Source organism: Stegastes partitus, unplaced genomic scaffold (assembly GCF_000690725.1).
Source record: "Stegastes partitus isolate 25-593 unplaced genomic scaffold, Stegastes_partitus-1.0.2 Scaffold755, whole genome shotgun sequence".
Lineage (NCBI taxonomy): Eukaryota > Metazoa > Chordata > Actinopteri > Pomacentridae > Stegastes > Stegastes partitus.
The window spans coordinates 47,211-61,346 of record NW_007578486.1 but is presented as its reverse complement, the minus strand read 5'-3'; the positions used below and the strand labels follow the sequence as shown (position 1 = coordinate 61,346).

The 14,136-nt window shown below is 42.6% G+C and overlaps 1 protein-coding gene across 1 annotated transcript; it reads right to left on the bottom strand.

Moving 5' to 3' along the window:
• Nucleotides 1-575: 575 nt before the first annotated feature.
• Nucleotides 576-14,106, bottom strand: dhx29 (DEAH (Asp-Glu-Ala-His) box polypeptide 29). The gene is made up of 28 exons (XM_008291682.1): nucleotides 13,781-14,106; nucleotides 12,741-12,814; nucleotides 12,539-12,652; nucleotides 12,297-12,426; nucleotides 12,073-12,212; nucleotides 11,855-11,998; nucleotides 11,359-11,485; nucleotides 10,969-11,127; nucleotides 9,862-10,030; nucleotides 9,487-9,607; nucleotides 8,996-9,382; nucleotides 8,647-8,913; nucleotides 8,385-8,528; nucleotides 8,109-8,285; nucleotides 7,365-7,505; nucleotides 6,483-6,627; nucleotides 6,262-6,382; nucleotides 5,665-5,749; nucleotides 5,407-5,495; nucleotides 4,309-4,437; nucleotides 4,086-4,161; nucleotides 3,784-4,008; nucleotides 3,488-3,624; nucleotides 2,524-2,614; nucleotides 2,129-2,437; nucleotides 1,924-2,055; nucleotides 1,193-1,289; nucleotides 576-959 (listed from the first exon to the last, which is right to left on the bottom strand). The coding sequence occupies exons 1-28, from the start codon at nucleotides 13,962-13,964 to the stop codon at nucleotides 904-906; spliced, it is 4,170 nt and encodes a 1,389-aa protein (XP_008289904.1). The 5' UTR covers nucleotides 13,965-14,106; the 3' UTR covers nucleotides 576-903.
• Nucleotides 14,107-14,136: the final 30 nt, after the last annotated feature.

Genomic DNA, 14,136 nt, shown 5'->3' with positions numbered 1-14,136 from the left:
AAAGCTTTATAGCTCATGGGGACTCCTTTCTGTATCAAACACTCTGCTCTTGGGCCGATCCTGGACAAACTGTCATTAGAATCTACGTCACTTGTGGATCATGTTCCTAACAATGTAAAGATTTACTAAGATAAGTGATTCATCTCAGATTACTGTTCTTATCAGATCCCTTGCCAGACTCAGGCACCCACAACCTTTTATCCTCAAGGCCTTACAGAGCTCTGTAAATCTTGGCATGATGACACCACACACTTCAGTAGCAACTAGAAAAGCAGACCCTAGATAGCAGAGGTTTAAATAAGTCAGGCTCAACCTGTCACTCTCTAAGGATGTTCCAATAATTAGCACCTAGTCCAGATCTACTGATTTTGATTTTATAGAACTGAAGAATGTCATTTGTTTGAGTATGTCACCTTCATCTGTAGGTACTGTTTCAAAGAGGATCAAACCTTTGCTTGTTCAAATATGTCAAAAAAAAAGCCAACAATACCCCTCATGTACACAATGTAATGTGATACATAATGAATAGAATACTGAAGATTTTATTTTCACTGTCAACCATGACACAATGAACATTTCAAATAAAAACAAAGAGCTTTATTTCCATCACATTTGGCATCATCATTATCTTATTTGTTTTGTCCTTTTAAATGTTAGCATCTCTTTATGCATTTCATATTATACAGTCCTCCTCAATGTGAGTTAAGAGTTCCTGGTAAGCACCAGTTCATCTTTCGGACACCACATCTGTCCACTGGGTGACAGTGTGTCTGCAGGCATTTATCTTGAGTACTGAAGTCCTTCAGGACAACTGAAGACAGAAGCCTGCTGATAGTAGCTGTAGTTGATCATGGAAGAAAAGGTGTTGGTCGTTCTTCAGTAGCAACCTGTGGCGGCTCGCTGTTACACAGCATGCTCCGATTTGATCAGATCAAGAATCACCGGGATGGTCGTCTCACCTACAGAGAGACAGACACAGTGAGATCCAGCAAACAAGAATTTATAATTACAATTGTGACAACACTTCACACAAATGTCCAATAGTATAAAGTGATGGATGGAGTGATGAAAGTGTATAGTCAAAAGGTCACAAGTCTAGACAGACATGAATGTAAACTGCAGCTTGACTGGTTGTTGGAGGAACACTACCAGGACTTAAAGGGAAAACTGTCACTGTGTTTCCTGGGTTTACCTTCCAGATTCATCCGAGGATTCTCCAACTTCTTCTCAAGCAAAGAGTCCATCAGTTTCCTCAGGTGTTTGAAGATCACACCGATCCGCACAGGAGCCTTTAAAAGTGAAAGTAGAGAAAGTTTATCTTTATAGAACCCCAATTTAAAAAGAGCAAAATATAATGTAAGATATAAATGAGTCAAAACAGAATAAAACAGATTCAACTGGAGAATAAAATTACAGTGCAGCGCAAGATGGGAATAAATTGTTCCAAATTAAATGTAATTAAAAGCGGCGATTTAATCTCTGACTTTAAAGAAGAGATTTAAAGCAGATCTCAAGTTTTCTGGGAGTTTGGTCCAGATATGTTGAGAATAAAATCTGATGTTTGATTTTGACTCTGGTGACAGTAGGTAGACTTGTGAGGTCTGGACTGATCAGAAATGTATTTTAGTTCTAAACCATCTGCAGCTTCGTAGACTAATAGTGAGAGTTCAATATCAGTTTGATGACACCGTAAAGAACTAGACTGATGTGATATTTTCTAGGCTTTTACTCTCAAGAGCATCACAAATGAAATGTAACAGACACAAGAGAAGATCCAATCTATCATCCTACAAAGTAAAGTTTGTCAGAACACACCTGCTGCTGCTACAGGAAGTGACAGAAAAGGAGATGACAAATGAATTCATGGAAAGTTTTGATGCCACACTGAACCAAATCCCACAATAACTCTCTGTGATGTCTGACCTGGAAGTGGATCCATCCGTCCAGAGTGATGAGTCTCTCTCTGTGCTGAATATCGATGTCGCCTCCGAACAGCAGCATGGGGAAAGGCGATATCAGAGTGGTGTCTCGCAGGTAGATCTTCGTGTACTTCACCTGTGGGGACCAACATTTGTAAACACAAGTGCAAAATACAGATAAAAAGACCACCAGCATCCTCCATCCATACCTTCTCCTGGTACAGCAGCCAGCCGTGTGTCTGCAGGTTGCGGTTAACAGACGAGGGGTGGACCTGCGCCTTTCCTTGAGGCGTCTCCACAGTGCAGGCCACTCGCTCCAGCACGTCCACCGACGGGGTGCACAGGACTCGGCCCACGCTGTCGTAGAGCCCCGCCGTCAGCACCGCGTTCAGGATGGAGATCTGCTGCTTGGACAGCGAGGACGTCTGCTGCTGCTGCTGCTTCAAGCGAGACGAGGAGGAGCGAGACGACCAGAAACCCGCCTGCTCCATCATCTTCATCAGCTCGTGCTTCACATCCTGTGGGGAGGACGGAGTCAAGCACGACGGATTAGACAGAAATGAGTGAATCCTAGATGAGAATGTACGTAGATGTGACATGTTACCTCTATTGTAATGAGAGCTGTTCGATTGAGGAAGTGTTTCCTACAGTAGGACATTTCTGTTCTCTGGCCCTCCGTCTGTGAGTTCTTCCACCTAAAAGAATAAAGGAGGTCATGAGAAATGAATCCTGACACTGATCATTTGTTTAAATACCCCAAAATGTTTGTTTTTGAGTGAAGTGGTAGCTTTATTTGTCTTTTCTCCCATCTGTCTCTACTACATCTATCAAATAAGGACCAAAAACAACTAATAACAACTGTTTATGTGTATTTGTTTACATAGACAGCAAATATTCCAAGATTTCTTCAGTGTTTACCAAATAAGATTTAAGACTTTTTAAGGCCTTTTTAACCATATGGGATTCAATTAAACACATTTTCCACACTCTCATCAGTCAAACATGGACAGAAAACCAATCAGGACACTAAACCTACAATTATTTACGACAACATGAATTCATTAACATTTGAATTATATGTTTGTTTGTACCTTCCTGCACATTGTACAATAACTCTTAGCAATGCTGTATGATTAAATGATGAAAGAGAACCAAATGGATGAATTTGATTCATGCAATAGCTGCTTAAAAAATAAATCATTCAAGCTTTTCAATTTGAGACAATGACCTTTGTAGCTACTTTGATTAGCAGCAGTGACAGTATTTGCTACACGATTGCTGACGGTGACAAAAAGAAATGCCTAAAAATAGACTAAGCAGCCTCCTGCCGCTGTTGCATCAGCCCCACTAGCTTTTTATAGATGTATATTGTCTCGTGACAGGTCATGAAAACACAACTAAGGTTATCATAAAAGGATGGCTCTTCAGTATCTACAGATTCCATGACTGATTTATTCGTTTTAATGTCTCCACTGAAAACATCTCAGTGGTAATAACTCAATATTTGTGCGCGATCGATCTCAGAACAGAACAGTCAAGCACTTGAACGTTTTCCGACTGGTCCGTACCCCAGATATGCGTTGTATATGGTCAGGTGGTCAGAGTTGGCTAACGCCAGCGCAGCTTTAGCCAGGTTAGCTTCCTCCTTTCTATTCATTGGTGTGGAGAAAGGAGACTTCTCTGTGATGGCTGCTGCGATGGTCGCCTGAAACAAGTCTTTTGTTAATTTTCACAAAATATAAGAAGCTAGTAATGGTTTGAAATATCTAAAATGAATAAATCTTGTAGTACTAAGATGTAACTGTCAAACACTTAGAAATGATCAGAGTGTTTGTTTTTGGAGGAACAAGGCAGAGGGACGTACTATGGGCTCCAGGCAGCCGAGGATGGCTCCATAGATGAGCATCTTTCCGATCTTCACGTTGACCGGCAGACTCGCCAGGTGGTGTCCCAGAGGGGTGAGGACGTGATCGCTGGGGTGACACGCTCCGATCTTCCTCAGCAGGTTGACGGCGTTACTGACCGACTGGGGCTGTGGAGCGTCCAGTGCTCGGCTCAGGAAGTCCTCCGGGGAGCCGTACTGACATTTCTACCAGACAGGAGGAAAAGTGTTTGCCTTTGTGTATATTCCTACTCTTGAGGTGTGACTGAGAGTGACTTATATACCATAATATGCAGACAAAGCTCCTCCAGTGGGACCCGCAGAATCTCTGGAATGGAGTAATCCATGAAGGCATCAAACCTGAAGCCAAAGAGCCATGAATTAAAACAGGAATGCAGTTTTGTTGTGTGACTTGGCTGTTGGAATACATCTTCTACATCTAATGGAGAATCATTTGTGTTCTTGCTTCCATCCACATCTCCACACAGTGAATGATGAACTCCACACCTGTACTTTGGGTAGAGTCTGAAGCAGAAGCCGTTTCTAACACGTCCTGCCCTCCCCTGCCTCTGCAGCGCGCTGGCTTTGGAAACAAACGTTTCCACCAGAGAACTCATCTGGCTGCTCTCGTGGTACCTGAACGACACAAGAGAACAGAGATAAGTCTACCTGCAAACAGCTTCAGTTATGTTTTCCAATTACAGTCACTACTATTCATGCTATTGGTATGTTCCTAGCGGTGGGGAATGTGATCTGTGGTCAGCCTATCTTTATGTCTCTGAATGAAATCTCTCATTCTCAGCAACTAGTGACTGAACTGCCATAAAATCAGGTAAAATATTAATTTCCCTGATAATGTCGTGACTTTTGTAGCAACAATGTAACGACTTTTAACTTTTGTTATGTGTCAAATGATGGACAGTTATTTATATTTCACTCTGGAGCATCATTGATGCATTTAAACCTGTTCATTATCCATATTTTGTCAGTTTTAAAGAGTTTCTACAATGTCATTTTTTGCTATATAGAAGAATCAGTAGATTCTAAGTATTTTCTACAAATTGAAGAATTTGTGCAATATTAATGGGTGGTTGTTTTTACATATAGAAAAACTTTACAGTAACATTATTTTCCACAACCAGAAGATTGACATCAACAACACTTATGTACATTTCTTGCTTATTTTTAACTTTTCTACTGATGTTCCCTACATGTCTGCACCATCGTCTTGAATGTTGGGATCAATAAAAGCTGATCTTATCTTATGAAATTTGGTTCAGATATTTGGTTCAGCTCTTCCTCTTCAGGATCTCTTTCCTGGTTTTCTAGTGCCATCATCAGGACAAAATTATGATTTGTCTAACTTTATTTAATCACTAAATTCCTACAAAACTGAAGATAGTTTCAGCTGTACTTTGTGTTTTGTGCCAATTAGCAACTGTTAGTTCAAAGCAGTTGTGCCTTCTGGCTCTTTGTCTTGTGTTAGTATCAATTCACAGACAACCAGATAAAACACATGTTAAAGTGATAAAACTGACTGAATGATTTAGTTCTAAAGAAAACAGCAAAACTAGTTGAATTTCAAGCGACATAATATATACTTACTTATTTTCTTTGGTCTTCCCAGTGTCGATGACAAACACAACATCAGGAATAGTCACACCCGTCTCTGCAATGTTAGTCGACAACACAATCTAGAAGAGAAGAAAAACCACGACAAGTTTAAACATGCAAAAGAATTCCTGGTAGTGTGAGACACATGAATACAATGTTATAAATTCACTTTCTTGAATCGTACTACATTTCTTGGATTGTTCAAACTTTGTATTTCTCAGTGTCTTATTATATCACGTTCAAAAGTACCTTTCTAACTCCAGCGGGGGGCACTGTGAAGGCAGCCGCCTGGTCCTTTGATGAGAGGGTCGAGTGGAGAGCAACAATCCTGTATCTAAAAGATCGACAAAACTCACAGTGAGATGGAGGGAAAAGGTTGAGTTCAATGTGCTTCACCATTTCTCCTGTTTCCAAAGTTTGGAGGTGTATACTGTATTAAAGTAAATTGTCTCACTGTCATCCTTGTTTTTGTCCTCAGTATGTCACAGACATGGAGACTTTAATGTTCAGTGTGACTCTGAACACTGATTCTCTGGACTTGCTCTGTAGCTTGTTGGTGTTCTGTCTATTCAAGAGGATCACATTTTGGATCAGGTGTTACATTGTCTTGGGTCTACAGTACTTTCTTTTTATTTTGGACCAGACCTGATGGTCTTCAGCTCCCTTTTATGCTGGAGCTTTTCCATTTATGCCTTACACCTTTATCTAGGGTTTTTCCACAGGTGTGTTTAGGGCCAACATTTAAAATCCATGGCAACCTTTCAGTTCAACTACCAGGTATTTTTTATTATTGATTGATTTGTGAATTATTTCTCTATTAATAATTCACTAGTGTGTGTGCATCACCTGTTCTTGTCCCGGAACCTCTTGTCTGAGGAGAGCAGATCGTACAGCTGCTGGATGTGAGCCAGTCCAGGGAGGAACACGAGAGCGGCTCCATCCACATCAGCAAACTGTGGGGATTTATCTGGCGGAGACACAAATGCACATACAGGCCTTTAAAACACAAACCAAAACATGTATGATTGTGTACTTAATGCTGCCTGGGACTGGTTGATGTGTTGTACCGAGGTAGTCCATGAGGTCAACAAGCAAGTCCATGTTGATCTTATTGGGATTCATGTACTGCAAAACCTGCCGAGTCCTGCTGCTGAAGTGGTCCAGGTCGGGGCCGAGGTCCCAGCCGGAGGACGAGTCCCTCAAGATCACCTCCTGGAACAAAGAGCAGCACACAGATCAACTTCAATCTGGAATAATTTACAGTACACACAAAAAAACAAACAAAACAAACAAACAGTCCACTCTGTCAGTTAAGCAGAGTGGTTTGAGACAATGTCGACAAATCAGGAGGTACCACCATAAACCTCAATTAAACAAGCACGATAGCATCCTTCAACAACAATTAGTCCTGCAAAGAGAAATGTCACTTTTACAGATATAACAATTCAAAAAAATGCAACAAATGGGTCACTTGTAGTAGCAGAGCAGAGAATAATCACTGGACTCTCCAACTTTCCTCAAGTCTACAGAGCTTTACGCTGACTTTTAGTTCATTGTTAAGCTGCACGTATACTTTGGTTCAGCACCAAAGGTCACTGTAAAGCTCTGTTAAACAAAGTTAACAGCTACCTGGTAAACATAGGGGTGATTGTAGCATTGAAAAAGCCAAATAGCTCTCCCTAGGAGAAGGTAGAGACCAAAAACAGAGCTAAAAGACAGTAACACAACCTCTAAACTAACTGCATTCACTGCTGGTTGCTTGAGATGAGGCCATTTGCTGAGGTAACTATGAAGACAAGATCAACTTGAATATACATATAAGATAAAATACAAATAAATAAAATGATGCCAGAATATGTTATGATGAGAAACAAAAAACAAAACAAAACACAGAACCCAACTGACACATCAACACCAGACATAAAACTATTAAAACGATCCAACATTACCTGGTGCTGCAAAGTCTTGCCTCCTTTCTGTGTGACAGAGATGCTGACTTCCTCTTCTTCTTCCAGAATTTTCTGGCAGTACTCTGAGTCCTTCTCCAGGACGTATCCCGTCTGCTCCACTATGTCTTCTAAATGAAACACCTGGAAGCAGAAACACAGAAGCTTAAAAACGTCCTGTTTCCTTGGCTGTATCTTTGGTTGTTGGTTGTGCTATAGCCATTGGTAGAGTTTCTTGACTCTGTTTCATACATGCTAACTGGTTTATGCAGGCTGCTGAAGAAGTGGTGCCTTTTCTGGTTCCACGTTTAGACTTGCAATCCTGACAGACTGTCCTGAAACTCCATTCTTTGTTCCTCTCAATGTCTAACGTTTGACTGTTTTGACCACTGCCCCGTCACCTGCTGTGACCAGGTTGCAGGAATGTCCACAAGTGGGTTAAAATTTGCACCAAATCTGACAGGGTGGCTGTGACTGAGCAGTCCACCACTGGGCCTCCTGTAGATGTGTCTGTGTTTGACACTTGACTTTGCTCAAAGACTGCTGCTGATCAGTTGAGTAAGCTGTAAGGAGTTACAAAGACGAACTGAGCAAGAAATTTGTCTGTGTAATTGAGACACAACATGAGCAGGGGTGTTGCTGCGTCTGTATTTTGGTACAGCTTTTTCCTTGTAGCCACTCTCAAAAAAGACAACCAGATAGTCACATGAAATTCTCCATACAGTAAACACAAACTGCTGCTCTTACCTCCACTGGGAAAGTCCTGCCAGGAATGCTGATAACAGGGCAGCGGTTGAAGTAGTTGGAGAACTTGTGACAGTCCACCGTGGCGCTCATGAGGATCAGCTGTAGGTCGGATCTCTTCATTACGACGTCTTTCAGGATGGTGAGCAGGAAGTCTGACTGGACGCTGCGTTCATGGACCTGAGAGAGATGCAGTTGAATATATGAACCCGACGGTGAAAACAAAGCTTAAACAATCTCTTTAATCAGCAAATTCTGTGTTCGATCAGGAGCCGTCACCTCGTCCACGATGATGTGGGTCAGAGAGCTGAGGTGTCTGTCGTGCTGCAGCTTCCTGAGCAGAACTCCGGTCGTACAGTACAGCAGGCGGGTCCAGTCACCGGACTGGTTCTCCATCCGGATTTGGTATCCGCACAGCGACGACTGAAATAAACATGAAAAGCGGTCATTAAAGCAGGTGAGCGTGCATCCAGTCCTCCTACACAGACACATATGCAAGATGTTTTACACAAGCTTTAATATGTCAAAAACGGATGTCCACCTTAGATCCTGGTCCGTCCTCGCAGCCCATCTCCTCGCTGACCCTGCAGGCCAGGCTCATGGCGGAGATCCTGCGGGGCTGAGTCACCACGATGTTGCAGGACTGTGCTGCTTTTCCTCCAGTCAGCAGCTCCTCTAGCAGGAACTGAGGGATCTGAGTGCTCTTCCCGCTGCCCGTCTCGCCGGCCACCACCACCACCCGGTGGCGCTGCAGAGCCTCCAGGACGCGATGTCGGTGTTGAAAGACAGGAAGCTGCTCTCGCTCTGCCTTGGAAGGTAGGATCCTCGTTCAATCACATGGTTCTATTTAATGCAAACTGCACTGTGAGGAAAACCTAAAGTGTATTTACCTTTAGTTTTTGGGCGAGCGGTGAATTCTTCAGCTTCATTAAGAGCTCTCTGGCCGCCTCAAGTGCTCCTTCTGTCCTCCCTCCTCTTTTCTCACTCTTGTCCTCCACTTCTTCTCCTCGCTCCCCGATATCAAGACCGGCCAGGTTCTCCCAGGATTCTTCGGGCTCGTCATCGTCCGCCCCGCCCAGCCCCAGCTGTCCCTGGGATTCAGAGTCCTGCCCTTGATTCTGGTTCTGCTGCTGTTTGAGTCTGGTCAGGAGGCGGGAGATGAACTGGTCTCGAGGTTTGTTGGCGGCAGTGCGGCTCTCTTCCTGCTGCTGCTGCTCGCTGTCTCTCCACTCCAGCCACACATCTCTGTAGGTTGGAGGAAGCAGCTGGTGCACTGACTGAGCGAAAGAGGGGACGAGGAGAACAGAGGTATGGCTACAACCGGAGCAAAAAATGTGAGATGGAGCAGGCCAAGCTGGCTTCTGCATGTCACACATATTACCTGCCCTTTAACCAGGTTGTAGAGAGCCAGGGTGGCTCCCAGATGTTGAGCCTGCATGCTGTCCTCAGTCAGGATGGTGGGACAAACTTCCAGAACGTCATCAATCCTCTGAACACGCACCCTGACGCATTCAAAGACATCATATGAAATCAATATATTTAAATAAGCCTCTAAAAAAAGAATCTCTAACATCATCTGCCACCATATTCTGTATCTTCTGATTGTTACATGCTTTAGTCCAGGCAGCACGGATGCTATGTCAAATAAAAACTAGCAATTCCCAGTTATTCAGAGAGCAATATACAACAGAATGCATGCCTCTGAAAGTGGCAGCAGTTGTGTGGGTGAACCACAGAAAGGCACACTCATACTTACTTGCATCTCCAATATCGACCAGCAGCAACTTTGTTAAAACTCGGCGCTGGACTTTTGGGCAGGTTCTTTCGGACCCAGTCGATGAGGAACTGCTTGGGAGACTTTCCGGTCCAGCTGCGGGCCGTGTAGTCAAAGTTGCGAATGTCCTTCGGCTCATTCTTTTTCACAACTGCATAGAGAAATGCAACAAAGATGTCGGCAACGAAATCTGTCTCACACAGAGGCCTCTGAAAACTGCAGGTTGTCCTCAGAAGGCCCTGAAAGCATGGCTGGGATCATAAATATGTCTTACCATGGCTGCAACTAGCGATTATTTTTAATATCGATTAATATGTCAATTATTTTCCATATAAATCAATCAGTTGTTTGGTCTGTGAGATGTCAGAAAATTGTGATCAATGTTAAATGAAATGTAATATGATATATGTTTTCAAAAGCCGAAGACAACTTCCTCAAATGTCTTGTTTGTCCACAACCCGGAGACATCCAGATTACTGTCACAGATGAATAAAGAAACCAGAAACTCAAGGTTAAGAAGCTGTAATCAGAGGATTTTTACAATTTTTCTCAAATTGATCAATCGAATATCAAAATAGCTGTTGACTGACAGAACTGCTGACACCTGATCAATTCATCGTTGCAGCTCTAATCATAACGATGCAACGATGAGTTGTCAGGTTTATGGTATCAGTTTCCTCAGCTGTGAGTTTGGCATGTTGTCTGTGCCACATTACCATCCTAAAAATCTCTTCCATACACACTTAAATGACTGTATCCCTCCTGCTTTTGGACCATCTGTGCCCTCTGACACTCCTAGAGGTTTAAAAGATTAAGCCACATCATGTAAGAGGAGGTCATCGAACCGTTTAAAACAGCTTTTGAAACTAGTACAACAGGAGGTTTTGGGAATGTTCTGAATTTGAAAACAAACTCATGTTATGTGGATGTGACTTTCATGCCTACAGCGTCTGTTACAGTGGTGCAATGCAGTATATTGAACTTGAACCATCACATTATCAAACCTTAAATATTCTGTTTGTTATATTTTATACTGACTATATCTTATAAAAAACAGAACCTGTGACTCTAGCTTGGATCAGAAGGTACCTTTCTCTGCAGGAGGGGCCTTCTCGGCTTGTTCAAACAAGTTGAAGCTGAGATCCTCTTTGTCCTCACTGACAGGGACTATTTTCTTTTCTTTTTGAGGCACGTCTACCACTTTTATCGCTGGATTGAACACAGGGTGGGACTCCAGTTGTTTCATTTCTAGAAAGACAAAACACTGTTAAATTAGCGGGAAAATGTTGGTTAAATAACACAATAAGAAATGACACGTGATCTGTTTTTTTTTTTTGGTGTTTGTTCTGTTGTATTATTTCATTTATTGTATGAACAAGCTGCTGCTTTTGCACATGTTTAATTTAAGAGGTAAGAAAAGAAATCACATTTGACGAAAGTGAGCCAAAAGTTCTAGAACATTTAAACACCATCACACACCTTGCTGGATGACACGTATCCGGTCCTGTGCTGTCCTCTGACCCGCTTTGTCTCCTTTGGTCTTGGCAGCTGCTGCCATTTCTTTAGCGTCATACAGTTGAGCAGTAAGGATCAAATACCTGTCATTCTACACAGTGAGACATAATAGACACCATTATTGGATCACTACACCATACTGTTATTTACTTTACCAGATTATCACAACTTTCTATCTGCATACAAAAGCTAAAAAAAAAAAGAAATCTTGAGCAACAGTTCAACATGTTGAGAAACCTTCACCGTCTTACTCACAGTTATGAGAATACTGATGCCACTTTCATATCTTTCTATTAAATATGAAGGTACAGCTGGCAGCTTGTTAGCTTAGCTTAGCATAAAGACTGAAACCAGTAGGAAACAGCTAGCGTGACGCTGTCTGCCTACCAGAATCATAAAGTTCACTAACTGACAACAAATAATTTAGATCTCAGCTTTAAGTTGCTTTAATTGTACTTACTGGATCAAATTTTTCATCAAGCTCAGGGTTGCGTGTCTTCTTTCCCCCTTCCTCTTCCTCATCCTCCTCTTCCTCATCACTGCTTTGCTCTGCATATCTTAAGATCCAGTCCTTCATGCTGGCAGCTTCATCCTTCTCAGTGACCTGGCAAACACCGTGCGCACTTATAAGCTTTGTGACAGAACTCAAAATCCGACCAGCCAAGTAAACACACACACCTTGGATGTCTCTTTGCGGGTGTTGTTGGCTGCTTTGGGGCTCTGGGCTTCAGGTTTCGGCTGGACAGCGGGCTGAAATCGAGGCCGGCTCTTCTGACTCTCCTCCTGCATCTGCTGGCTAAAACCATCCGGCAGCTCCTCTGGTAAAACAGGAGATAAATTTGGTTTCATCTTGAAGAACTACTATGATGACAATGTTTAAATGACAGCTGAAGCTCTGTTACCATCTCTAAGGTTGAGGCAGAGCCAGTCGAGAGCAGAGTGGAGATCTCCTCCGTACAGCACGCTGCTCTTCATCGCCTCCTCGATGTGCTCTCTCTTAAATTTGAACCTCTGCAGAGCTGTGTACAGGTCCTGCAAGAACATTCAGAAGGAAACAACCATGATACAACAATCTGTCACAGCACCAAATATATCTATATGTAGTAACTTTGTGAAGCATCAGAGGGATGATTTTTGTCTTTACCAGCAATTTCTTGCTTGTAAGTCTGCCTGATATGGGCCCTTTGTCCCCATTCTCCTGTCTGAAGTCGTTGATCAGCTTGATGATCTTCTTCTCCAGGTCAGCTTGAATGGAAACCTGAGTTAAAGGGTCGAATCACATTCACTGTCAACATTTCTAATGTTTTCCAGCATGAAACACGCTTGATAAACGGAAATAGACTTACTTTAAGAATTGATTTGTCCGAGACACCGCCTGTGTCAACCTGAGCGGTGTTGGCGAGACTGTAGGTCTTTGGAGCTGAGATGAGGACAAAACAGAGCAATAGACAATGTCAGAGGCACTTTTTTTGGCCTTGATTACAATTTATATTCTCACAATTTGCTCATTTATGGAAGCAATGCATTTTGTTTTCCTTTTGCCTTGCAAATTGGTGTCTAATAATATTATGAGTGTCTCACTTAGGGTTTAAACAATCATGTCAATGGTTTTACAAATTCATGTTGTCCTCTTTGAGAGGACGCATTTGATGGCATCTCATGTTGTTATACATTCACATCTATTTACAAGTACTATCCATAAGATCAGGTAGAAACAAAACATCTACAGATGCAAAACTGCAAAATAAATACAAGTCAAAAAACATCAGCTGTAAAACCTTAACAATCAAGACGAGCCCCCAGTATTTAGAAAACAAATGTAAATAAATAAATGGTAAGGTTACAACCCTACAACTGTATATGCAGTTTTACCTGACTAAATTAAATACTAACATCAGGACTCTATAATATTACCTACTCGAGAAAGTTAGCAGATAAATGCAGAGTATTAATCAGGGTAAACAAACATAAGGAGACCAGACCTCAGACCAGAAAACTGTTCATAATCAGGATAGCAACCAAACCACAATACTACTCTTTATCGTACTAAATTACAAATAACTGTATGGAAAGTACAAAAGGGTCCTATATGAAAAGTCTGGCATTGAATTTGGAGAACACTTAAGCCTATCAGTCAAAAAATCAATATACTGTTAGCACATAGAAGCTACAACAAAAATACAGTTTATGTAACAGCACAGTAAAAATATAAGTGTGATAAAGTCATTCTACATTTCATAATAGCTGCTGATCACTAACTCCAGACAGATGACTACCTATGCAGCTGGTCAACACTGCAGGTAACGTGATGTTCCTGAACACAGCATAAATAAAGTGGAGTGAACACAGTGTGGGGTGAATCTGCTGCGTTGTCAGGTATCCCCACCTTTAGACTTGCTCTCTTTGCCTGGTTTGGCCGGTTTGTTGCCTGCTGCCTGTTTCTTCGGCTCCTCCGCCACGCCGGTCCCTGCTGCGGCAGCACCAGTCCTGCCCGCCGCTGCTCCTCCTGCTGCTGCTGCTGCCACCGGAGCGGCCGCCTGCCCCGCCGACTTCTTCTTCTTTCCGCCCATTAGCTCACTAAAACACTGCCTGTGTGTGGGTCCTTTACGTTGCTATAAGATGCCGGGTCATTGACGAGGTGCTGGATAGACGAGCACAGATCAAAAACGACGCTGTGAGGTGTTTCTCCTCTGCTTTTGGACCACACGGCCGCCGTAGAGGAAGTGCAACGACCTCGTGTTG

Bases quoted from the DNA above. Each gene is read 5' to 3' on its own strand.
- dhx29 (XM_008291682.1), bottom strand. From the start codon at position 13,964: ATGGGCGGAAAGAAGAAGAAGTCGGCGGGGCAGGCGGCCGCTCCGGTG. The intron at 9,608-9,861 runs GTAAGTATGAGT...TGAATGCGTCAG, and splicing joins GGTCGATATTGGAGATGCAA to GGTGCGTGTTCAGAGGATTG. The intron at 1,290-1,923 runs GTCAGACATCAC...TCACTTTTAAAG, and splicing joins ACGGATGGATCCACTTCCAG to GCTCCTGTGCGGATCGGTGT.